The sequence below is a fragment of the Lissotriton helveticus genome, chromosome 1_1 (assembly GCF_964261635.1).
Source record: "Lissotriton helveticus chromosome 1_1, aLisHel1.1, whole genome shotgun sequence".
NCBI lineage: Eukaryota > Metazoa > Chordata > Amphibia > Caudata > Salamandridae > Lissotriton > Lissotriton helveticus.
This window is the reverse complement of record NC_136057.1, coordinates 578859840-578887611: the sequence shown is the minus strand read 5'-3', so window position 1 is coordinate 578887611 and position 27772 is coordinate 578859840. Positions and strand designations below refer to the sequence as shown.

The window sequence follows — 27772 nt, the reverse complement described above, 5'->3', positions numbered from 1 at the left end:
ATTTATTCTTGGTATTTATCTCATGCAGCATTTTATGTATTACCATCTTTTTAACTGATCCTGGATGTATTTTGCTATGAAATAAGTTCCTATTGATATATGTATTGTTTATGTTTCAACAACATTTTTTTTATTTTATTTTAGAATTGATGTTTTTTTATTGCAAATTATTGGATCTCAATAAAAAATATTAAATACAAAAATAATTGAATGAATCTGTCATTGTAGGGCTGCAACATTAACTTAAGGTTCGTAAAGCAATGCTGACAATCTATATGAGTCAATGGGGAAACCCAGCACTCAGCTGGACCTGAGTCAGATATGGTACACCAAATTATTATTTTTTTTGGTCCAAACGGATTGAACCAACTTTTTTCTGTAGAAAATCTGTATGAGAGAACAATTGATTTCTTGTAGTTTAAAGGACATTAAGGGGGTGGGGAGTCTTTGAGCTCTATCAGCTTTCAGGAGGCAGGAATATAAAGGTATTCATATTTAACACTAGTCCTGGACTGGAATCAAGTCACACGGGCAATATTGATCTCCTTAAGTTTAATTAAACAGTATGTACAAAGCTGTTTTGTGGTTGCAAAGGCTCCAATTCACGGAATTAGAGACTTTGCAACCATAAAATAGCTTTAGGGTATATACAAAACCCAAATTTTAATTCAGTAACATATTACTGAATTGTGAAATGGGTTACAGAGTACATACTGAATCCCATGTTGGAAGAGGTGTGATTAGGGCATCCCTTCCAGTTTGTGATTTGAATTAATGGTATCAATGGCTTGTGACTGGAAAGGAGGCTGAAATGGACTACTTCCCCATTTTGAATGTGAAACTTCTAAATTCTTTTAAACACATCCTGTTTTCCTTTAAGGAAAACAGCCTGCAGTTAAAAAAATAAAACATATTGCTTTATTTAAAAGCAATCACAGCCATGATAGTCTGCTGACCCTAGCATGGCCACCATTCCTGTGATGGCAGTGAATCATAGGTCAGTCTGCAAAATGCTAAATCGTAGTGGGTCGCAATCCAACCTACTTTATGAATATGAATGAGGTAGGTCGCAAATTGCGACCCATAATGATTCTTTATTTTGTGAACTGACCTATTAGTACATAGGTTGGTTCTTAAAATTCCAGGGCAATTTGCGACCATTTTTACTGAATGTGTTTTATTTACATGAGGCCAATTGTCTCCTATTGCTGAAGATGAGGTTGGGCTTCCATGTTATTAAAAACAGGAGAATGTGGAGGGACTTAACTAATTTAAATGGTTTATGTAATTATAATGAGGATCGCAAAGACACAATATTAGTTACCCTATTGACATGTTCACTTGTTCTGATGTAGAGGATTATATATCCAGTGCCACTGGAATTATGTGGAAGAGGAGGGTCAAATTATGAGGCAGAATTGACTAAATTAGGCAGCAGGAAAACACAAATTAAGCATCGTGATGTGCCACATTTTGTAATACTATCACATTATTTTGGCATTTTTGCACATATTCGCACTGTCTTGCCAAAGCTTTCACTTTATTACTACCAATTTCACATGCCAATACAGCTATAATAAACTGAAAGGTGACCAGTCGACCTTTGTGATGGGCGCGTGTGTAACAGCAAATTCAGTAACATTTGATCCATTTGAGCTAGAAACTTTTTTTTGTTAAAATCTGCAGATGATGCAGCAGATGATTGAGTATGTGGAAAATATGGCAATACACAATCATGCATAAAATCCTGCTGTCGCAGAATCACAAAATTCCAGTGACCCTATATGTATCTAAAGCTCTTTTTCATGCTTCTGTTTTACACATGGTATAAGAAGCATTTCGATTATTTACTGATGTAGTCACTCCTCCTGATGTTGCATATAAAAGGGTACTGTTAGGATGCTTTTAACTGAGTTGTTTTATATATTGCATGTGCTTTTGAAAACTCTTATTGGGCTTTCTTCAACAACAGAGACGTTAGCTATGATTGTAAATGTCTTGTAGAATATCATCTGTATAAATAGCTGGTCCGAATGTTGGGTGGCAGCAAAGCAGGTTGATCACGGGGAAGAATTTGGAACAGCCAGGTAACAGGAATTCTAGCACGTCTTATTTTTGTCAGGTTTTTCCAGAATTTTCTGACATTTTGTAGGATACTGGATTGGTAAACTATGAAAGAGGGGCCTTTTCTTGATATGAGCTGTGACTGAGCTCCCCAAAATCCCAAACCATGCAATCGTTGAAGGAACAGTGCTTATATTTGGTGGGTAGTCACAAACAACAAGGACTTAATCAGGACAAATTGCATGTGGTACATTAACAGCAACAGCAAGACAACAATACTGGCAAAACAAGCACTGGCAAAACGAATAGGTCTCGCCTCTACGAGAGGTAGTTCTTTTTTGTTTGACTTTGGTCTGTAGTAGTGTAGATATTTACTTGTGACTCAACAATTTTTTAATTTTTATTAGTTTTATTTCATATAAAAAAATATTATAATTTGTCTTTTGTAGGTTAATATTTGCACTTGTTCTTGCTTTCGCCTCACTAGCGCCGATATCTAATATCTATTTCATTTTTGGACACTTGCTTTAATTTCATGTGTCTCCAGAACAGCTGCTGGCTACTCATTGCCTGCAAGTAGGAGCTCACATAATACATGACCGGCAGGCAGTTTGATGAGAAATGTATTGTGATACTGTGCAGTATTTTACTTTTTGAAAATCTTGGTCCAGAATAAACAAATGGTTGCGGCATTTCCCTGCATAATGTAGGAAAAATAGGCGATGAGCTAATGTTTTATGGGCTTAGCAGAATATGTCCTCACTGGCCCATATTGGAAGTCTGAGAGGTGTAAAAGAATGTAATCACTCAGCTTGGTTATACCATTAAGGGCTGAAAGGAGAGATTAACATTTCATTTTGTTTGGCATTCTGAAGAACCCGCTATGTGCTGTAATCCATGAATTGGGGTCTCTCAATGAGACTTCAAATTTATTACCAGCCTCCCTCCCCCGACGTACATTGTGTTGCACAGCCGCCATTTTCCTGTGCGGCCTAAAGCAATGTGACGAGATAAGAACATGATTTACAGCCCTGTTTACAATGGCTCTTGGAGAAGTTGGATGAACGCATTTTGATGAAAAAGCAAACAACAACACAACAGAGCAAAACAAGGATATCTATTTTAAAAGGAAGCCCCCCGTAGCACTCTACATCTATGAAGCCAGCATTTAAATAGTTTAGGCAGGAATTTCCTGACAATGCACATCCTGTAGGAGTAGCCTGGACAAAAGACCTTTTACAGATCTCCCCTGAAGCGAGGTGGTGGCTCTTCAATTTAGAGGCAATGAGGGGCTATGAACAAGAGTCATGGACATGTGCTCAAGAAGCAGTCTTTAAAAGTGTAAACATAATCACTAGTTACAACTTTAAAATAAACAATGGCAATGCAAATAAACGAATGAAGGCAGCTTTACAGAGATGGCTATGGATAGAAAACAAAGCTTTTTTAAAACGCTTCGCAAACACACACTCATATTACGACGTAACAAAAAATGAAAACAAAGGAGAATCACAGTGCCTTTAAGCTGCTATGAGGAACCCACCAAAAGAGAAGCTTTGTCAAAGAAGAGCAGGAAACAAAGAAAAAAATAGTGCCCAGATAAAAACATATAAGCCCTAAAGTGGAACGATACCAGTAGTTAAGCACTGCTCCATGGGAGGAAACAAATGACAACAAGGAGGGAAAAGAGAAAAGATTAACCACAAGCAAGTAAGACATTTAAGGACAATCTAACTCACAAATAAAAGGCGTTGGGCAAGCTGTAGGCCCCCAAATTGTAAACAGCATGTCTCGAAGAGACACTGCAAGCGCTGCCTAGGCTCGCCCTAAAAAGGTGGAACAAATTCCATACAGGTTCTGTTCAAAAAGAACAATATGCATTGACACAAAGATAGAGTAGATCTGATCTAGAGTCTACAGGGTATTACAAAATGAAACAGGGATATGTTTAAACCAACAACAGTCTTTGGGAGTTAAAACTAGGCAGAAAAATCAGCTAATTGCAATTCTGAAAAACAGCAACTAGCAACCTTTTATTATTGGCACTGAATCAAAGTAATTCCCCAAGGAAATAGTTTTATTAGAGAACAATATGTTGTGTAGATACTGTTCTTTATAACCACTCAGGAACCGGTATCCTAGTTGGTGAACAGAAAATCCAGATTATATAGACTTTCATAATGCCTACCCTGGTGCTTCAATAGTCCCAAATGTTCAAGCTTTCCAGACCAGTTGTGTGAAGAGCAAACTGTTCCCTACTTCTCTCAGTCACTGCTGTTACTGTTACTACAGGCCTGTAAAGTTCCCTTTAGGTAGATAGGTGTGCCAATGACGTCCACTATTTCCAAGATTCAGAGAAGGATGTTACAAACAGCAGTCAGGATTCTGCTGGTCACAACTGTTGGACTTTGTTTGTCATTATGAGATAAAGAAGAGGCTAACTCCCTCAGCATTTGGGGCATGCTTTGGGTTTCTTGGATTCAAGACTTAACTGGAGACAGCTCTCTTCAGGTAGATGGGAATCCTAGGTAGATGAGAATTATTCCGGCATATAGAAGGCAGTTTTCTCTCTTTTTCTGTTTCAATCAGCTCTGTAAATTGAAAGTGGTTCTGCAACATTTCATAAAGGGAACCCTCAGCTGTTAAAATGATTGCCAACTGCTGGCCCATCTCCCTGCTACCCTTCCTTATGAAAGTCCTGGGGAAGAGAATGAACAAACATGTAGTCGGCCACCTCAACAACAACAACCTCATTGACACCCTCCAATCAGGCTTCAGACCCAACCACAGCTCTATAGTCACCCTCATCACCGCCATAGACAACATCCGACTGATCATGGACAGAGGAGACCTCTGCCCTGATCATTCTGCATCTATCCGCCACCTTTGATACCTTCTTCCACCTCATCCTCATTTACCATTTACATGATGCTGACATTCAGGGTCCAAACGCTCTGCTGGATCTGCTGTTTCCTTAGAGGCCTCACACAGTTGCTCAGCTGACTCCTTTCATCTCAGTGGTCTGAAAATTCATCTTCAGAGTTCCACAAGGAACCCCCATCAGTCCTACGCTGTTAATGCCTACATGGCCTTTGCTGCAACATCATTTGTGCACACAGAATTAACATTATATCCTACAAAAATGACATCCAGCTCATCCTCGCCCTTTCGCAACAAAACAACAAACACCTGAACCTATTCCTGTGCCTGCATTTCCGAAGTCACCAGATATGAAAAACAACTGCCTGAAGCTCAAAATAGACAAGACGGAAGTAGTCATCTTCATTACAGACTCCTTCCTATGGAACTCCACCTCGTGGCCTGCAGATCTCAGACCCATACCCAAACACTCATTAAATGAACAGTGGCATAATAGTTCAAAACCAACTTGCTATGACAGGCCATAAGAACGGAGTCTGCGCCTCCTAGTTTCCACAAACCCAGGATGCTTAAGAAGATTTTTAGGTGTCTTCTCTTCCACAGTCACAGAACAGTCACCCAGGCCCTCATCGCCAGTATGCTGGACTACAGCAATGCACTGCAGATCTAGGAATCCATGCTCAAATGACCAGGAGACTCCAAGCCATACAGAAGTCAGCTGTCAAACTCACACTCCAACTTACGCTCACACTCAGTTAACTCCATTCCTCAAAAAAACACCACTAACTCCCCATCCACACACTGCACTCACTTTTCAAACTCCTCAATGACACATACAAAGAATTGCAATACATTGGCCCCACCTACCTCAACAATCACGTTAAGATCCACATATGTACCCAACACCTCTGCTCAGTCAGACTCCTACTTGCATACATCCTCCGCATACACAGAACCAGATCTGGTGGCCAGCTCCTACCTTTCTGTCATAGTGTAGAACAGTCCAGCCCTCCATATCACAGCTTCTTTCACAGTTCTGGAATTTCACAAGAAAATGAAGACATGGCTCCTCAACTAGTGTCGTCCCTGGCTTAGCCCACGCTGCTCCTGATTTTCAGTGACATAACATAACATAACCAAGACCCTCTGAACACACTTAGATTTTATCCCATTGTGACTCATTTCCTGCCCCAGATAAGATATCTGGGAGTTTAGTGTACCTCTGAAATCTATCATGGTAGTCAATCTTAACTGAGAATTTTCACCATCTCTGTCTAGACCTCTCCCAATGCAAGTCTGCTCCAACCCCAGAGGATCCAAGAAAGCGCCCTTCTCTCATGAGCACATCTGCTGACACTCCATATTGTTAACTGTTCTTTTTTGTCTGTGAGTCAAGTGCTTTGAGTCCCAACTCCAGGCAGATGTGAAAGGTAGATCTTTTTGACCTGGGCCCGTCAATGTGTGGGGGCTTCTAGGAGAAGGTGTTGTGAAGGGAAACAATTACCTTTGGGAACCAGGGGCCTCTGCCACAATTTAGAAATTAATATTACCAGCACAGACTGGTCAGTTTAAAGACGGACATGCCAAAATGTCATAAAAGTCAACTTTGCAGCTTATAACAGGAACAGCATATTTAATAAATATCTGCTGTAATTGATGATGTTTATGTTACTTCGCTAACTATATACTTCTAGCGTTAGTGGACAGTAGGTTTTAACAAACTGCACACTTAGAATGTTGACAGTTGGCTGCAGCCACTTTTTCATAACATGGCACATAAACTATGTTAAAATCAGAGCTTAATTTGAGGCAATGGTTGCAGGGGGGGCCCACTGGTATGCATTTTTGGGGACTGGCAATTGTAAAGATGGACGCAGAATGCAGCACACATGCGAAGAGGAAGTATCACGGAAAAATAAAGATATTTCTCCTCATTACACCAAGGTCGGGTAGGCGCAACATTTTGGCGCAAACCCAGGTTTAATGGTATTAGTAAAGAAAGATTTGCGTCAAAATATGAGTGAATGATTGAGAACACCCAGATAACACTTCCCTGATGCAGGGTAATGCAAGGTAGGGCAAGGTGCTAGTTATGTTAGTTTGTAGGTGTACAGTGACACAAGAGAACTCAAATATAGATGTGTGTGACCTTTTAAGTGTCACTTAAGCACTTGCAATGTCTTGCATTGGTTTGCATTATGCAAGGACAATGCAAGTAGATCTGGGCCCTGATGTGGAGAGGCAGGATTCCTTTTTCCCTTTACCACAAACAGAACACCTCATGAAGCACAATGCTGACATTGGAAAAGAAGCTTATCCCAGTGCTCGGCCCACAGAGCTGTAGTGCATCTTTCATTACACCTCAACTAGAAAACGATACTCCTTGGTTTGATGGGGTATGACAACAACACCTATTGGTCACAAAGCATGCAGTAATTACAGCCTTTTATATCTTGAAGAAATCAGATTTTTGCTGTACATCTATAAACTGGGAATTACATTGAAATGAGTCTTGTGACTGAAGAATCAATAATACAATACAAGCCCTGTCAATGGGGTGTCATTTGTTAGAGTGCCCACTGTACATATGTGTCAAACAGCCTGCATTCTGGGCCACAAAACAGTGAGTGTGAACAATGTGACTAAAGGGATGACGCAGTCCAAGTAGAGACAACTAGTGGGAGAAGATCAATTTTAGCAATGAGTTGTATTGTAATAGTACACCACCTATTTGTGTTACTGCATGCAGTGCTTATTTTGAGCCGGTGAGTTCCAGTGCTTGGCACTTAATTGTCAACACTGGTACTTACAACATTTTGCTACATGGTGGTTCTGTCTGTTTAATTTAAAGATAAGCACACACAACAACAGATGCTTATTAATTCAATATACATTTAAAACAATGACTATTACCTGCCTCCCAAGCCATTCTTAAAGCTTGAGGGGCATGGAATAGACTGAAGTGTAACTTTGTAGGAGTGTGATTGTTAGTAGTTTGTAGGTGCTGTCATTGGCAGCACTGGCAGTGGGAGTGGATGGTGCTAGTTGCAGTGGCCCTCTGACGAGGGCGTTGACACTTATTTGTTTCACAAATGTAACACTGATGCATGTTTGTGATTGTTCTTTTCTTGTCAGGATGGGGAAGCCAAAGCTCGAAAGTTCAGATTCATCACAACACCTGGCTGCATTTCCCCGGGCACAACCTACGATGGATTCTTACCTTTGTCCTTTTGTTTGTTCACGTTTGCGAAATAGCAGAGGGAATCGCTTCAGATGGGTAAGCCACCATATTTACCTACACCTTTCATTCTTGGCACACCGTGTGAAGCACCACAAAAGCACATTGTGTTAATATGGATGTATTGCAAAAGAAACGAGACATGAGTCAACAGTTACATGTGTTTTTGGCAACACATTTTTCTATGTAGCAACTTGTGCAACCTAAGTGTCAGCTGACAACGATTTGTACATCTCACCAGCAAAAGTCCACAACAGCAATGCACCAATGTTTATCTACACACTGGAGGAATCTAGTCAATTGGAACTACTACACGTTCCTCTGTAATAAACAGAAACAATGTAACATAAACAGCAACAACAATGACACGAGGAAATTACATCGTTTCTTTCAGCAAACTAATGCTTTCTCAAATTAGAGAAGATGAGCAACATACGACCGCACATTCACAAACATATTCACACAATAAGACCGGCTTAAAAGGTCCTTCATGTTTCGCCTTCTACTCCTGTAGCAAAATATGTCCATTTGCAGGGATTCAACATAGGGAGCAGCGGGGAAATTGTGTGTCTTAGCCCCATGTCCAGCAGGGGTCGAGGCTTATTCATGTACATCAAAGGTCCTGTAAGTTGCACCTGGATTTCCTATGAGGAACTGTTTACCACTAACAAAGAAATGTCACAATGAGTTTGTGTAAATCTGACATATTCTCGTATTTTCATATTTAAAAGAATCCATCTGATTTGAGGGTCATGACGCCGAGGTCTACATGCTGGCTTTTTACAATTGAAGGGGCAAATCCATTGGAAAATGCAATCCGCATCTGCAACAACCTTTATTAGAATTTAGTTTCCACAGACTTAATAAAAACATTATGCAAATCACAAGACTTTGTGTGCTGGACTCAAAGTTAAAGTACAGACTTACAACCATTATGTGCATATAAAGGACACCATCAAATGAAGACATCTCCGCTTTCTAGCCTCAGAAAGGATCACTCTGGGGCCTGGCTTCAGGAACTTGTGCTATACAGCTGCGCTGTAACTTCAGTTCCAGACTTCCTCGCTAATATACCCTGGAAGTGTGAATATGAACCTATTTCCAGAAGGAAGGGAGGAGGATTGCAGAAAGAAAGCATAGATCTGGACTAGATTCCCCAAGAATCTTATTGGCAGCTGAGAAGGTTTGTCACGTGGTCTGAAGGTTTGGTAAAAAGGCAGGATTGGGCAATCTCTACCAGCCATTCCATTAGATCTTTTGTGAATCACTGCCCCAATCAGCATACACCGCACACAGGGGCATATTATCAAGAACGGCGGTAACATTCTCGCCAGTTTAGCGGCAGAAAACTGCAGCTAAAGCGTGTGAACATGGGCTTCTGTTGGAATTCTCCAGGGCATATTATCAAGCCCCATATCTGCAGCTAAACCGCCGATAATTTGAACGCCGTTCTTGATAATATGCCCCACACTTCTTTGAGTCTTACCTGCTTCCCTGGAAGTACAGACTCTGACTAGCTCATGGGTGACTGGCATACAACCACGAAACACAGCAGAAACAGCATAGCACACTGCAGGACAAAAAAGTACTACCCAAAGACCTGAACACGAGGAGAAATGGCAGCAAAGCATATATGCAGGAAGAAGCAAGCTGGGTGTGAACTGGTACAAATGAAAGGGAACCTTATAATACCCAGACGTTGCTATCAAACTGTCTAATGATGACTCAGCCTACATATCTTTGGGGAGAAACTTTCTCCCTATACCTCCTTCCTGGTCTGTGTATCTCCCGTGTTCCTCTCCGATTCTATTCCCTGTCCTCCACCTCTCCCTTAGACTTAACGCTGTTCTGTTCTTGCACCTGATCCATGTCATTGTTAACACTTTTATCTGACTTTTACAAGAAGGTGTGATGGTTTGTTTTCACAATTGCACTCAAATTGTGCTGTTATTGCTGAATAACATATTGGGCGATGGCTTACATGACATCAATACAACTCCTTTGCCTTCGAGAGTTAAATGTTAACATTCTGGAAAGTGGACATAACAGGACAAGGTGCATTATCAAACACCTACAATTTCTTCACACACATAGACACACTCTTTTCATGGCTTCTGTGCTTCTTGCAGTGTCTACTTGCATTGTGGCATGTGATCTTATCCAGATAATCTTCTAACTTCAGCAGTGGATTTGTTTCAACATACTGTGCTGCGACCTGGCTGATCCCTGCTTTGTCAAGCACCTTCTCCAGGCTCTGTTCACTTGCTCTTCAATTTGTATTCCAAAGCCACACGGGACGATCTCCATAAGACATCATCGGTGGCAGCTTTTCTCTTTCAGTTAGAGCGCGTGAAGTCACAAGATTGAAGCCAGCAGACCATAGGACATGTTGACACACGCGAGGTCTCCCAGCTATGTGCCACTGAAGAGATAGGCCTCAGCAGTTTTGAGTCTCTAAGGGGGCATATTATCATGGGCTTTATCTCCGCTTTTGTGGCTTTAAATGCCAAAGAAGCGTAGATAAAAATATCGCCCTATCAACAACAGGGTGCTAACATGCAAAATCGCATGTTAGCACCCTTTTCCACTACGCTTCCCTTTGCATCTCTAAGGAGATGCAAAGATGCAAAGTGGGCATTCCAGAGCAAAATAACAGACATTTCTCCTATTATCAAGCTTCACGCTAACCCTGTTAGAGACACAAAAAGCAGCGCTAACCACGGTTAACGCTGCTTTTTTACGTCTGCTAATTTTCAGACTTAGCCATGTAATCCAATGGGAGGTGGATTACATGGCTAAGATCACCCTGCCCTATCAGCAAGGTTTCGCTGGTTGCAGTGTGATTATCGCTGGTGATAATCACACTGTTTACCAGCTAACGCATGTACTCCTATCGCTACGGAGATAAGCGTTGCTGATAGCTCGCTATCTCCGTGATGGAATCCAGCGTTAGCCTGCGATAATTATCCCCGCGCTAAAAGCGCTGAGCGATAATTATCGCAGGACCTTGCTAATATGCCCCCATATTGCTTGAGAAAGATGGGCAATCACAGGACTAATGTCAGGTTTAATATTACATCTATTGGAGACAAGCAGATTGTGGTCTCATTCCAGAGTTTCTGGCATGTGACCCTCATTGTCATGTAACAGTCCCAATTATTTACAGTCTTACACTTCGAGGTTTACCTGGTTTTATACAAGCATCTGACAGTCGAGGTTAAGCCTTGCATCTGAGTCTTCAGCAAACACAAAAATGGATAATGATGCCTCTTTCCCCTTCAGCAAAGCAGAATCATATATATGTAAATGTAAATGTACAGGTATTTATATAGCGCAAATCACCGAGCGGTTTCTAAGCGCTTGCTTGGGGAACCCGTCCTGGTATTCCCCTGTGAGATAACCCCGGCAGGGTATCCGCAAGGTGAAAGCCAGGCATCCCGCCGCAAGGGGCCGTTGTGGAGATTAAGCAAGCTATTGCCCAGAGTCACAGAGTGTGTCACAGAACGTGATTTGAGTAGGCACCGGAGCGAGAATTGTCGTGTCCATGGACATTTTAGGACTCAAGACCCCGCCAAGCCGGGAATTGAACCCTGGTCCCGGGCTGACCTCTGCTTCCAGGTCTGCCTCCTCTAACCAGTGAGCCACACTTCTCCACATATATCTATATATATATATGATCTTTTCCTGGCCCTCAGCATCACGATGTTCTTGTTACACGTTTAGAAAGCATATTCTTTGGAATATTGTTAAAACTATAAGGTACACTAAAATACCTGATGACTTCCAAATGTAAGAAAAATAAATCAAGTAATACTTTAGAAATCGAGTGTCAGGGATAGCTATTAATAGTGCAACAGGTTCAATTGCTTCAGGGACCAGAGGAGTGAGGGGGGACCACTATTTTATACAACTACACCAGGGCAAGCGGGCCAGTTATCCTTCATTGCATTTGGGCCCATTACAGCTTTGCTATGCAACTGACTAAAGTAGGTACATTTCAGTTTACAACTATAGGAAATTAGTTTACTGGTTGATGGGGATGAAACCTTACTCAATCAGCAACCACAATCCTTGTCAGAGTGAAACACAAGCAATCCCCAAATAACCTTTGCTTAACCCTCTGGTAGCTTGTCACAGAACAATCAGGCCTAACTTAGAGGCAATGTGTAAAGTATGTATGCAGTACTTCAAAAGTTATAAAGTGAAAACACAACACAAGAAAAATTACACACCAATTGAGGAAAATAAAGCAATATTTAATAAATTATTTCAGACCAAAATGAAAAAATTCCAAATAGTAAAACCGGAGTAATGGAATTTTAAAGTAAAAAATAGTGCATAAAAGCACACAGTAACAACTGGGGTCATCTGGTCACTCAGGACTAAGACAAATCACAATTTCAGGCTGACTGCGATGGCGTGATGTCTGACTACAGGGACCAAGTTAGGCCTGCTGAACAAAGTACCTTAAATCTTGATGCTCAATCTGAGAAGCTTTGCTTTGTGACACTACTCATCGTCCGGCATCAGTTTCAAGGAGCTGTGAGAGCTGCAGTGCGAGGTCCTTCCTCGATTTGCATCATGCTGAATCGCTTCCGAAGGAGCTGTGCAGTGAGGCTTTGTGAGGCTTCGTGTCTTGTAGTGTCGGTTCACATAAAACTGGCAGCTGGGAGGCGATGCTTTGTGGAGCATTGCGACAATCAGCATTGATTCTGCTCAGGCTGGCAGCTGGGCAGCAAGGCTTTGTGGAGCTCTGCATCGCTAAACAACAGTTCTGATGTAGCTTTCAGCTGCCCGGTGAGGTTTGTTGGGGTTTGCAGATTTGGTGAGAACCACAGCTGGGCTGGCAAAGCACCACTATCTCCGCTTCAAGGCATCCAGGATTGAAGGGACACCACTTTGGGGTTTAGGGCACGCAGCAGGCAGAGTCCAGGTGTAGGGTTCCAGAGAGTTGGAGCCTTTTCTGTCTCTGAGGCTCTGAACAGGGGGGTAGCCAACTAGCCCTTGGAGTCAGTCTAGTTGTCCTGGATTGAAGATGCATGTTCAGTCCTTCTCACTCAGACAGCAGGTAAGCAGAGTAGAAGTGCAGCAGTATAGCAATCCCTCCTGCAGCAGAGCATCACAGCAGTCCGTCTTCTGAGTTTTCCAGAGGTCCAGCAGTGGATGGAAGTGTTGGGTCTGAGGGGCTCCAAAATTCATACCTGGTTCCAGCATTAGAGCTGTAGAAGGTTCAGGAGGTTTTCACCCCAGATTTTCTGGAGACACAAAATAATAGTGTCAAACCCTTTGTGTGTGCACACACAGGCAGAGGGTTTGGGATGTCAAATCCTGCCAACACCAATTCCCCCTTTGTCTCACTGTCTGGGACCAATACACAAATATCACCTACCAGCTTCACTTAGTCATGTGATCCAGGATACAGGATGGAGGCCCCAAATGGTTGGGATAAGAACATTCCAACTTTCGAACAGTGGCATTTTCAGAAATTTGAGTTAAAATCCAACTTTACCATTAAAGATGTCTTTAAATTATAATTGTTTTGACACCAAAGTCTACATCCCTATATGCTCATACCTGAAAGTTACCATTTATAACATGTAAAAGGTAAACCTCCATGTTATCCTTTGGGAAAGGTAGGCTTTGAAGTAGTGAAGAATTAATGTAAGTTTTTTACTACCAGGACATGTAAAAGTTAAAAGTACATATTCCACTTTTAAAACACACAGCACCCTGCCTGTGGGCTATTTAAGACATCTCTTAGGGGTGATTAATGTGTGTCAAAAAGTAAAGCTTAGGCCTGGCAAAAGATTTATTTGGCCAGGTCGAAAAGGCAGTTTGAAATGCACCCACCGACTGAAAGGCGGGCCTGAGACAGGTTTAAAGGGCTACTAAAGTGGATGGCAAAATAAATGCTGCAGGCCCACTAGTGGTACAAAAGGGGGTGGTGATGGACGGAGCATCTGAATCAATCAAACACTCACACCCAGTCAAAAGATCTGGGTTTAATCCATCACCGTTCTTTAGCCCACTCTGCCACCCCAGTTCAGACATGTCTATATGCGAATCAGTCTGACCCTGTGCCTCATGGGAACAGTCCTGCCCGAACCGCCAAGCCATGTCTTCCCTGGACCGGAAACAAGCTTCCGAGGACCGGTTTCTGGCATTCCAGCCGTCTTCAGCCCGGCTTGCTTGAATCCAGTGGCAAAGTGAGCAAGGGACTCACGTCTGAGCATACCCTGCCACACTTATGGCGGCCAAAAGCGGTACAAAAGGGGGTGGTGATGAACGGAGCATCTGAATCAATCAAACACTCACACCCAGTCAAAAGATCTGGGTTTAATCCATCACCGTTCTTTAGCCCACTCTGCCACCCCAGTTCAGACATGGCTATATGCAAATCAGTCTGACCCTGTGCCTCATGGGAACAGTCCAGCCCGAACTGCTAAGCCATGTCTTCCCTGGACCGGAAACAAGCTTCCGAGGACCGGTTTCTGGCATTCCAGCTGTCTTCAGCCCGGCTTGCTTGAATCCAGTGGCAAAGTGAGCAAGGGACTCACGTCTAAGCATACCCTGCCCACTAGTAGCATTTAATTTACAGGTTGTGGGTGCTAGCAGTACTAATGTATTAGGGACATACAAGTAAAATGTGGGAATTGGGTGTAAGCCAAATGTTTCCATGTTTAAGGGAGTGAGCGCACTCAATTTAGCACTGGTTAGCAGGGTTGAAGTTCACAGAGTCCTAAGGCTAACAAAAACGAGATCAGCAAAAAATAGAGGAGTAAGGCAAATATTTTGGGGGAAGACCACTCACAGTTCTAACAACAACACATATTTTCACAATTTTTCTCTAGTTCATTATATGTTATTGCTTTTGTAAATTAGTAATGTTTGCTTTTAAATATTATTGTGGATGAAGGAGATTACAATTATTGAGGGGTAGAATTTTTTTATTTAGAGGATGTCTACCATGATTCTCTCTTGTTGTGCATATTTATTGTTCAGTTCCTTTCTTTGGTCTGTAATTTTCTGCAACTAGTGTTTTACCAGAATGTGTGCAATTTTGGAGGCAAGCTATAAAAAACGTGCATCAAATTGTAAGTGTAGGCCTGCCAGACATTCATATTTGTAATTCACTTGTTTCTCATTTCTTTTCTTAGATATATGAAGTCTCGCCATCTCCATCTCTTCATGCCAGCAATTATGGGCTTTGTAGCAGCCACAACTTCCATTGTCTACTATCACAACATTGAAACGTCAAACTTCCCCAAATTACTTTTAGGTAAGTTCAAGATAGAGGCAGCTGGAAAAGGAAACTATTGTCTTTCCAGTGAGTATGTATGATTTACTCTTAAATGACATCTTATTTACTCTTGAACTGACAGAAGTCAGTGGCAAGCACTCATGAGAAAACAGATTTGTATAATAGGCCCAAAATAAGAAAGAATACATATTTTACTACTTCACTAGGACTGGGCTACTTTGTAGATATGGCAAGAAATGTTACGGCATTCATTCTGAGGCGCGGGAAGATCTGACGTGGGTTTGACCAGTATTTGCGGCTGAATCTACATATCAAATTATACTGTCATTTCACACCCCAAATTTTTCTCCTCACAAATTGTTCCAGGTTCAAGTCAACCACGAGTCAACTTGAAGGAATTTGTGAAACGAGGTCGAATCGTGGGAAAACATGTAGAATTTGGATACCATATAACTGATTCTGTGCTTTATCTCTAATTCAGATCTGTAAAATCAGAAATTGCCACAGCAAAAACCCACAAGGGTGGTAACAGATTAATTGCATGGTATTTTTATTACGTCTAATCCTGTCGGTCGGAATGAGGGGCTGCTAATGCAATCATGTCAAAAAGAGCACGTTTCACATTTCCCTTAAAACACATTTGTCCCATCCCCCCCTCCCTGTCCCCCCCCCACCTCAAAAAATCCGAATTATAAGCCCACTTCGTCGTTTGTGTTTTATCGATCTCTGAAAAGCTCCGTTGGTACATTCTGGGAACATCAAATATGGAGATCTGTAGCATTTTCTAAGCAGTATAACACATGGAAAGTAGGACTCGTGGCAGGTTGATTATGCTGGCTGGCATGCAAATGTCTTCTCTTTAAGTGTCTGTAAGGTCATGCTAAACATGATAGTGGACACTTTGAATCCCTTATATCTATCATGCATTATTGCTGAATTTGAAAGTTGACTCAAATATATTTTCATATGCGTTCTATCAAGAGAATCCATGATATATCACAACAAATGCTACTGTTATTAACATTAACATAGTGTATCCAAAAGATTGTGAAATCACTTAGTAATGCATGAAACAAAACTCTCACATATATCTCATAAAATCTTCTCAAATGCATCACATAATAACTGCACCATTCACATTCAGTATCCAATCCAGACATGCATCTCGAGAATATAATACTGGAAAAGAGAAAAAAAACTTCCCAATTGGCCTCCGTAGTAAACAGCTAAGATAATGGCTTTGGCAGTGCTTGTTTGCGCAGACATTTGGACACATAAGCATCCATCTTGGAATAATTTTTGTATTAAGAAAAGCCAACCTTGCCATCTATTCATATACATCTGTGTGCAGGTGCCATGACACATACGTGCACATTATTCATTAGGCACCATTAGCCAGTTTGCAAATTTAAGTTTACCATTCCAACGAGGTCAACGGCCTTTTCACAATGGTTAATTAAAAATAAACAATGAAAGTGCGAGGACGTGAAAAGTCTGGGTACGGCGGTATCACGTTACAGCTGTCAGATCATAATTAAAATAAATAAATACATACATATATGAAATGAAATTAAGCAGTGGGACAAGGAGCCCTGAGGAGGCAACTGATGAGTGGGGGTTTGGGAGACAGAGAGTAAAAGAACTGAGGTGTGAGAGGGGCAGAGATGCAGGAGGAATAAGAAAAACACACGTAAGAAATTGAGTTACTAGTTGAGGGGGGTGAAACCCTACACAAGGAGGCACCCCAATCCGTGTACGGGTGAGGCACAAACAAGCCCCAAATAACCTGTGCTCCTCCCATCTGGTAGTTTGGCACAGGGCAGTGAGGCTTAACTTAGAGGCAATGTGTGAAGTATTTTTGCAACACTGCAAACAGTAATAGAGTGACAACACAACAAAACACACAAGATGATGGACGGAATGTTGCACAATGGCAGAACATTCACCCCCAGTCACAGATCTGGGTTTAATCCATCGTTAGTTTGCTCACCAAGCCACCCCAGTTCAGACATGGCCATATGCAAATCAGTCTTGGCCCTGTGCCTCATGGGAACAGTCCAGCCCGAACTGCCAAGCCATGTCTTCCCTGGACCGGAATCAAGCATCCTAGGACCGGTTTCTGGCTATCAGCCATCTTCAGCCAGGATAGCTTGACTCCAGTGGCGTAGTGAGAACGGGACCCACGTCTGGGCATACCCTTCCCACATAGGGTGAACAGCAAAACACACATGATGATGGACGGAATGTTGCACAATGGCAGAACATTCACCCCCAGTCACAGATCTGGGTTTAATCCATTGTTATTTTGCTCACCAAGCCACCCCAGTTCAGACATGGCCATATGCAAATCAGTCTTGGCCCTGTGCCTCATGGGAACAGTCCAGCCCAAACTGCTAAGCCATGTCTTCCCTGGACCGGAATCAAGCATCCTAGGACCGGTTTCTGGCTATCCGCCGTCTTCAGCCAGGATAGCTTGACTCCAGTGGCGTAGTGAGCACGGGACCCACGTCTGGGCATACCCTTCCCACATAGGGTGAACAGCAAAACACACAAGATGATGGACGGAATGTTGCACAATGGCAGAACATTCACCCCAGTCACAGATATGGGTTTAATCCATTGTTATTTTGTTCACCAAGCCACCCCAGTTCAGACATGGCCATATGCAAATCAGTCTTGGCCCCTTGCCTCATGTGAACAGTCGAGCCCGAACTGCCAAGCCATGTCTTTCCTGGAACCGGAATCAAGCATCCTAGGACCGGTTTCTGGCTATCAGCCGTCTTCAGACAGGATAGCTTGACTCCAGTGGCTTAGTGAGCACGGGACCTACGTCTAGGCATATCCTTCCCACATAGGGTGAACAGCAAAACACACAAGATGATGGACGGAATGTTGCACAATGGCAGAACATTCACCCCCAGTCACAGATCTGGGTTTAATCCATCGTTATGTTGCTCACCAAGCCACCCCAGTTCAGACATGGCCATATGCAAATCAGTCTTGGCCCTGTGCCTCATGGGAACAGTCCAGCCCGAACTGCCAAGCCATGTCTTCCCTGGAGGCACAGGGTCAAGACTGATTTGCATATGGACATGTCTGAACTGGGGTGGCTTGGTGAACAAAATAACGATGAATTAAACCCAGATCTGTGACTGGGGGTGAATGTTTTGCCATTGTGCAACATTCCGTCCATCATCTTGTGTGTTTTGCTGTTCACCCTATGTGGGAAGGGTATGCCCAGATGTCGGTCCCCTGCTCACTAAGCCACTGGAGTCAAGTTATCCTTGCTGAAGACGGCTGATAGCCAGAAACCAGTCCTAGGATGCTTGATTCCGGTTCAGGAAAGACATGGCTTGGCAGTTCGGTCTGGACTGTTCCCATGAGGCACTGGGTCAAGACTGATTTGCATATGGCCATGTCTGAACTGGGGTGGCTTGATGAGCAAAATAACGATGGATTAAACCCAGAATTGTGACGGGGGTGAATGTTTTCCCATTGTGCAACATTCCGTCCATCATCTTGTGTGTTTTGCTATAGAGTGACAACACCACACAATACGTACTGAAAACACCAGGTTAGATACGCAGAGTAATTTTACATTTTAACAGCAATCACACTCTGTCCCACTCCGGTAAATCATTAGGAATCACCCTAGACTCAAAACTTGATATGGCCAAACACATCAAGAACTCTGCAAAGATTGCCTTCCTCAACCTGAAGCTACTTAACAAAATAAAACCTTTCATCCCAATCAAGGGCTTCAAACAAGCCACCCAATAACTGGTGCTATCCAGGCTTGACTATGGGTATGCCACCCTCAATGGTGCAACAAAATCTCACTTAGCTCCCCTCAAAACTACTCTCAACGCAGCAGCTAGAATGGTCACTGGAATCAGGAAATACAACCACATCTCACCAGCACTCAGAGAACATAAATTGCTCCCAATCGAACTGTGTGCCAATTTCAGAACTGCCTGCCTCACACACAAAGCTCTGCACACAGGAAAACCTGAGTATTTGGCTGCTAAACTCAAGAGGGCTGGTCAGACAAGGAACCTCAGGAGCTCCAGCACCCTACTTCTCATCCCTATGAAAACACGCAAACAAAAAACTGCTGCAGCGTCCTTCGCCGGAAATGCGCCCAAAATCTGGAACGCCATCCCAGTCAACATCAGGACTATCTTGTCCTTCCCAAAATTAAAAAAACATCTAAAAGTCCTTTTCCTCAACCGCTCCCTCCAGAATGGATAGCCGCCATCTAAACGCTAATCCCTGCTTGTTGTCTCTCCCAGTCATTGCAGATCTAAGACTACCTCCTCCCTTTTATTTGACTCCTATCTGCTCCTCCCCCCCCAAGTGGTTCTACCCCAAGACAATGTGCTCTCTATGAAGTTATCCTAGGACTCAAGGACTACCTCAATGCTGCTCAGCACACTTGGGGGCATATTACCAAGAAGGGCATTAAAATTATAGCAGCTTTAGCGGCCGGAAACTGCCACTAAAGCGCGGCGATAATGGGCTTGATAATATGCCCTTGAGAATTCCCATAGAAGCTCAGGTATACACCAGAACCTGGACTTCTATGGGAATTCACAAGGGCATATTATCAAGCCCATTATTGCCGCTTTAGCGGCAGTTTCCTGCTGCTAAAGCGGCGATAATTTTAACGCCGTTTCTTGATAATATGCCCCTTGGTCTTCCGAACCTATGTAGAATACTGCTTTATTGGATCAGCCTCAAGAAAACGTGCACACTATGAGATTATCTTAGGACTCACACACTACCTCAATGCTGCTCAGCACACTTGAACGTTCCGTACCTATATGTATAATACTGCTTTATTGTATGAACCTTGTTCAAAAACTGTTGTGAAGTGCTCCGATACCCTTGAGTAAGGCTAGCGCTATATAAAACTCCTTAATAAATAAATAAATAAGACGAGCCCAAACAACAAAAATTCAGTCTGTAGAACAAGAGATATACAGATTTAAAGATTTCAGTAATTATGGTGCCAAAAAGAACAATGTGACAATTGTGGATATCTGGTCATGACAGACTGGGACAAAGTCACAGGTTCAGGGTGACCGGTTGAAGCACAGGCTGACTACCAAGAACCAGTTAGGCTAGCTAAACAAACGATACAGCGCCGAGGATGCGTCAAGCAGCCGGGGCAATGCGTCAGTTCTGAGGTGCTGCGGAGCTCTGATGCACCATCCTGTTTAGTCGCTGAGGATGCATCAGCACTCCAGATGATGGGTCTGTTCCAAAGGGCAGTAAGGTTGTGATGCGAGAATCTGCGTCGCATTCAAAGCTGCAGTCGAGAGATTTGCACAGCAAGGGCGTGAAGTTTCTCGCAAAGGTGGATTGGATGCAGACTGCAAGGTCAATGCAGAGTCCCTGCGCAGGAAGAACCCTCACAGAAGAGGCAAAGTGCCAGTTCTGCTCGGAATTGTACCGCACAGCAGACGAAAGGTGTCAGCTCTGCTGGATCCACAGATGGGTCGAGCAGAAGGCCAGCCAAATAGTCCTTGGAGTCCGTCTGGTGGTCTTGGGTTCAAGAAGCAGGGCCAGCTCTTCTCACTCAGACAGTAGGGAAGCAGAGTAGCATTCCTTCCTGCAGCACAACATCACATCAGTCCTTCTTCTGAGTCTATCTCAGGTTCAGCAGTGTACTGAAGAGTTGGGTCTGAGTTTCCAGTATTTCTAATTGGTGCCAGCTTTAAAGTCAGAGAAGTTTCTGGAGGTTATCACCCCAAGAGGTGTTTGGAATTTCCTGCCTTACTGCACTGCCCCAGCTTTTTTGGGGACACAAACGACTGGTGTCAAACCCTTTCTGAGTATGCTCAGGCAGAGTCTTTGTAATGTGCAAGTGTGGTAGGTGACAGCTCTGCCCTCCTATCAAGTCAGAGATGACCCATCTTGCCAACACACATTCCCCCTTTGTCTCACTGTCTGGTGGATCCAGAGATGGGTTGTCAGAGCACCTTCAGATCCACATCTAAGGGTCTATGACTGGGGTGGCACCACTTGGCAGGGTAAGAGTCACAGATGGCAGAGTCCACGTGTGGGTTCAAGGTTGTTAGTGCCTTGTGTCCCTGATTCTCAAGCCAGGAATCCAGCTTACCAAACCCTTGGAGTCACTTTGGTGTCCTGGGTTCAACAGATTCAGGTCCAGTTCTTCTCACCCAGGCAACAGAGCAGCAGACAGCAGGTAAGCACTGAAGGGCAGCAATTTTTTCAGAGTAGCTGTTTAGCAGAGTGGCAGTCCTTCAGCAGCACAGCAGTCCTTCTTACTGGCTGAGTAGCTACACATCCAGAAGTGTACTGAAGATTTGGTGTCTGGGGTCCACTATTTATACCAAGTTGTGCTTTTAAGTGGGGAGTACACTTCTAGAGATATTCCTTTGAATTCCTTAGCCATCCTACCTCACCTGTCTTGTCTCCAGACTAACTAAAGGGGGTATGCAGCCATGTGTGGAGTTTGTTGTAGTCTATTAAAGTATAAGTAGGGTTGGGTCCTGCTCTGCCCTCCCATCCTGCTAGTGATAGTCCATCCATGCACATCTAAGCTCTCTGTTGTGTGTGGCTGTTTAGGTCAAATACACTGTGCCACTGGATTCAAGCTAACCTGGCTGAAGAAGGGTGACATACCCTGAAACCGGTCCCAGGTTGCTTGTTTCCGGTCCAGGGAGTCCCTAGCCCGGCAAATCAGTCTGGACTGTTCCCATGAGGTACAGGGTCAAGACTGATTTTCATATGGCTGGGTGCAAACTTGTGTGGCGTAGTGGGCAAAAGAACAATGGATTTAACCCATATCTATTGACTGGGGAGAATGTTTGCATTGTCAGCATTCCGTCCATCATTTGTTTGCCGTAACACTTTTTGCCCTAAGTGGGATGGGTATGCCCAGACATGGTTCCCTTGCTCACTGTGCCACTGGATTCAAGCTAGCCTGGTTGTGGAAGGGTGACATACCCTGAAACCGGTCCCATGATGCTTGTTTCTGGTCCAGGGAAGACCTGGCCTGGTAGTTCGGTCTGGACTATTCCCAAGAGGTACAGGGTCAGGACTGATTTGCCTATGACTAGGTCCAAACTGGGGTGGCGTTGTGGGCAAAAGAACGATGGATTTAACTCAGATCTATTGACTGGGGAGAATGTTTGCATTGTCAGCATTTTGTCCATCATTTGTTTACTGTAACACTTTTCGCCCTAAGTGGGATGGGTATTCCCTGATGTGGGTCCCTTACTCACCGTGTCACTGGATTCAAGCTAGCCTGGCTGAAAAAGGGTGACATACCCTGAAACCTATCCCAGGATGGTTGTTTCCGGTCAATGGAGGACCTGGCCTGGCAGTTCGATATGGACTGTTCCCATGAGGCACAGGGTCAAAACTGATTTGCATATGGCTGGGTCCAAACTGGGGTGGCGTAGTGGGCAAAAGAACGATGGATTTGATCCAGATCTTTTGACTCGGAGAGAATGTTTGCATTGTCAGCATTGCGTCCATCATTTGTTTCCTGTAACACTTTTCGCCCTAAGTTGGATGTGTATGCCCAGATGTTGGTCCCTTGCTCACCGTGAAACTGGATTCAAGCTTGACTGGCTGAAGAAGGGTGACATACCCTGAAACCGGGCCCAGGATGCTTGTTTCCGGTCCTCTGAAGTCCTGGCCTGGTAGTTCGGTCCGGACTGTTCCCATGAGGCACAGGGTCAAGTCTGATTTGCAAATGGCTGGGTCCAAACTGGGTTGGCGTAGTGGGCAAAAGAACGATGTATTTAACCCAGATCTTTTGACTGGGGGAGAATGTTTGCATTGTCAACATTCTGTCCATCATTTGTTTGCTGTACACTTTTCATCCTAAGTGGGATGGGTAGGACTAGACGTGGGTTCCTTGCTCACAGTGCCACTGGTTTCAAGCTAGCCTGGCTGAAGAAGGGTGACATACCCTGAAACCGGCCCCAGGATGCTTGTTTCCAGTCCAGGGAGGGCCTGCCCTGGCAGTTCGGTCTGGACTGTTCCCATGAGGCACAGGGTCAAGACTGATTTGCTTATGGCTGGGCTAAACTGGGGTGGCGTAGTGGACAAAAGAACGATGGATTTATCCAGATCTTTTGACTGCAGGAGAATGTTTGCATTGTCAGCATTCCATCCATCATTTGTTTGCTGTAACACCTTTTGCCCTAAGTGGGCTGGGTATAAACAGACATGGTTCCCTTGCTCACTGTGCCACTGGATTCAAGCTAGCCTGGTTGTGGAAGGGTGATATACCCTGAAACCTGTCCCAGTATGCTTATTTCCGGTCCAGGGAGGACCTGACCTGCCAGTTCGGTCTGACCTGTTCCAATGAGGTACAGGGTCAAGACTGATTTGCATATGGCTGGGTCCAAGCTGGGGTGGCGTAGTGGGCAAAAGAATGGTCCCTTGCTCACCGTGAAACTGGATCAAGCTTGACTGGCTGAAGAAGGGTGACATACCCTGAAACCGGTCAGAGGATGCTTGTTTCCGGTCCTCTGAAGTCCTGGCCTGGTAGTTCGGTCCGGACTGTTCCCATGAGGCACAGGGTCAAGTCTGATTTGCAAATGGCTGGGTCCAAACTGGGTTGGCGTAGTGGGCAAAAGAACGATGTATTTAACCCAGATCTTTTGACTGGAGGAGAATGTTTGCATTGTCAGCATTCCATCCATCATTTGTTTGCTGTAACACCTTTTGCCCTAAGTGGGATGGGTAAGCACAGACATGGTTCCCTTGCTCACTGTGCCACTGGATTCAAGCTAGCCTGGTTGTGGAAGGGTGACATACCCTGAAACCTGTCCCAGGATGTTTATTTCCGGTCCACGGAGGACCTGACCTGCCAGTTCGGTCTGGCCTGTTCCAATGAGGTACAGGGTCAAGACTGATTTGCATATGGCTGGGTCCAAGCTGGGGTGGCGTAGTGGGCAAAAGAATGGTCCCTTGCTCACTGTGAAACTGGATTCAAGCTTGACTGGCTGAAGAACGGTGAAATACCTTGAAACCGGTCCCAGGATGCTTGTTTCCGGTCCTCTGAAGTCCTGGCCTGGTAGATCGGTCCGGACTGTTCCCATGAGGCACAGGGTCTAGTCTGATTTGCAAATGGCTGGGTCCAAACTGGGTTGGCGTAGTGGGCAAAAGAATGATGGATTTAACCCAGATCTTTTGACTGGGGGAGAATGTTTGCATTGTCAACATTCAGTCCATCATTTGTTTGCTCTAATAATTTTCTACAAGTGGCATTTTCAAAATTGTAATTTAAAATCCCTCTTCACCTTGTGAGACCATTTTTCATTACTATTCAAATGAGACCAAACATGAATAATTTACTTGTTCTCCTTTGGAAGCGACAGCTTATTAAATGTAATAAGGGAATTCCAATGCTATCCCATGGAAACAGTAGGCCTTTCAGTAGTAATAAACACATTGATGACTTTTTTCACTAGCAGGACATGTAAAACTTAAAAGTACTTGTTTTAAAGACTTCTCCCCCTGCCCTGAGGTCTGTTCAAGGCCTATCCTGTGGTTGTCAAACATGTATTCTCAATCAACAACTTTATTTCCATTTAAATAAATGCATAAAAAGTACATAAAATCATAAATAAAATACAGCATGTGAAAACATAATTTCAACAATGTCAAATTCACAAGGGTAATAATAAAATTAAGGTGAGAGGTCAATAAAACCATTAAAATGATCAGAGCATTTCATCCACAAATAATTGGTAATACACATTTTAAAGGTGTGCCCCTAGTGCTGTAATATTCACCTTTCTAATTTTTAAGATGACAAGTAAGAGGTTCGTGATCAAGAAGCATAAGTATGGGGTTTCCAATGATCGAAAGGTCTCAAGGGCCTGATATTACAAATGTAAGCTATATTTTTTAAGCAGGGGGATAATTAATTTTTTCCTCTCATTCTTATAAAATATGCAAAAGAATAAAATGTGTGAAATGGATTAACTAGAGGAGCCATCACAAGGACATAAAAACAGCTGGTTTGCCAAGTAAACTTGGGCTGGTTACCCAGTCTTTAGCGGGATGTAATTCAGTTTGAATCTGACCAATACAAAGCGATGTCTGCTATTTGTAACAAATGAAAGAAAGATAAGTGCTCAAAACTCACGGACGGTGATGCTTGTTATTTAATAACTGTGGTTTTAGTTTGATTCTTTTACATCCTGTCTTGGGTGCATTTAGCAAGTTATTTTAGTCTGGCTTTACAGAAGGATATGCACTCAAATGGTGAGTTAAACAAATCTCAAAATCTAGTTCACTATAGGACTTTTTCACATAGGCTAGCTGTTGGAAGTGGGGGTCCTTATCCCTCACCGCCATCATCAAATGCTGGAGGCGGGAGTCCCTGACCACTCGTTTCAACGTTAGGCTAAGTAAGCACACTGTCTGAGATAGCCCTGATTACCCCCTTAGTAGCTTATCACGAGCAGTCAGGCTTATCTCCAAGGCCAGGGTGTACAATATGTGCAACCACACTCACAGCAACCCAATGATGTCACCACAAATAGACTCCACATGAGTTTTGATAAAATGAGTATAATCTTTATATAAGAAGTTATACGATATGACTACACACTATAAAACCAACATATAAGAATGGGCGGTATTCCTTCCCGTGGATTGGTAGGTTCTAATCCCAATCACCGCCTCTAACCAACAGTAAAGCTCGCTTCTAACCGTTTCCAAAAGGTTAGGCAAGTCGTATTGCTAGAATCAAACACGTTGCAAAAGAAAACAATTACTGCAATCTGTAACGATATTCTCTTATACTGTGCAACAGAGAAACAAAGCCATATGTAGCGCCACAATCATGCTCTTTGCAATAGAGGGAATAAGGCAATGCGTATCACTACAAGAATGCCCTGTGCAAGGAAGAAACAAAGCAATGCGTCAAGCTACAATCATGTACTGTGCAAGGAAGAAATAACGCACAGCGCCATGTTATAATAAGATACTGTGCGATAAAGAAATAATCCAATGCGCCATGTTACAATCATGTACTCTGCAAGGGAAAATTAACGCAGTGCGTAGCGCACCCAGCATGTAGTTCGTCAGGCACAAATATGGTCTGGCGTCATACGGTTGTTCGATAGTCCGTTAGTAGCAATAATGCAAAGTGTAATACAACAGTTTAGGTGCTCCGTTAACAGTGCCCCCAATATGGATCAATGATGACACAAAAGTTCTGCTTCTCACTTCGGCCCCAGTATTGCCCCTCCTTGGATCAGCATGGGCCTAGATCCGAGCTGAAGCAACAGGCCCACGCAGCTGACAGAAGCGAGAGGCCGAGACAGTATCCCTCGCGGCCCACACCCCACCCCAGGTGGTGATCCACGTTACCTAGGGGGGTGCAACCCCACTCTCCTCTCCTCCTTCAGCAACTTGGGCCTTGATCCTGAACTCCGTCAATGGGTACGGTGTGCTCGGACCGGCGGCTCAGCTCCTCCGGGGCTCCTCCAGGGCTGCCGGTCTGGGCCGCTGCTGTTTCACTCCGAGGGACCAATGACCTGGCCCTCCTTCCGGCAGTCTCAGTGAACACAGAGACCTGCCCTCAGCACTGTGAAGACTTACTTCAAATTTGGTGCACACATTACTCAGGCACTCCTCACCGGCACCTCGACACGCATTCTGCATGTCCGAGACTCGCCTCATCTCTGGTGCTCATGATGACCCGGCGCTCCTCCCCAATGCCTCTGCTTGCACCTCGACACGCACACTGCGCGTCCGAGTCTCACCTCTTCTCCCTGTGCACACGATGACCAGGCACTCTTCGCCAACACCTTGGCCTGCACCACAACACTCACCCTGCGCGTCCGAGACTCAGCTTACTCCTGGGTGTGCCGATCGCAAGGCACAACTTCTGAGGGTCTCAAGCTGCAAAGGCACGCGCACACAACGATGCTTGGGACTTCTCCGGAAACTTTTATGTTCCTGTGTTTCCAAACAGGGAGCCAGCTTGCCTCGAGCCCTTTGGGTAACAAGACACAGCACAGAGCACATTCTTCTTCAAGCAGGGGGACCCAGCACCTCCAAGCACAGTCCCAACAGCCTCTCCCTTGGTTAGAACAGCAAACTGCAGACCAGCGCCAGAACACGAAGCAAGAGTTAGTCTTTCCACAGCAGTCTCTACAGTTGCTCCTTGTTTAGCAGAGGTTTCTCTTGACCACAGACTGGGACCAAGCCTTTTCAGTCTCAAACCATTTCTGTTTCATTCCAACGTTCAGGGGTTTCAGCTCTCATAGGTATACCCCTTAATGTCTTTGAAGTTTGTTTGTGCTCAGGGGTCCCTGACCCATCCC

General features: G+C 43.9%; 1 protein-coding gene across 6 annotated transcripts in view; it reads left to right on the top strand.

Annotated features, from left to right (window-relative positions):
• ABCC9 (ATP binding cassette subfamily C member 9) overlaps window positions 1-27772 on the top strand; it is a 1243587-nt gene that overhangs the window by 257163 nt on the left and 958652 nt on the right. For all 6 annotated transcript variants that reach the window (XM_078674078.1, XM_078674076.1, XM_078674073.1 and 3 more), the window contains exons 3-4: window positions 8080-8221; window positions 15340-15461. In XM_078674078.1, the coding sequence (XP_078530204.1) occupies window positions 8080-8221; window positions 15340-15461 (264 nt within the window). The remainder of the gene's footprint in view (window positions 1-8079; window positions 8222-15339; window positions 15462-27772) is intronic.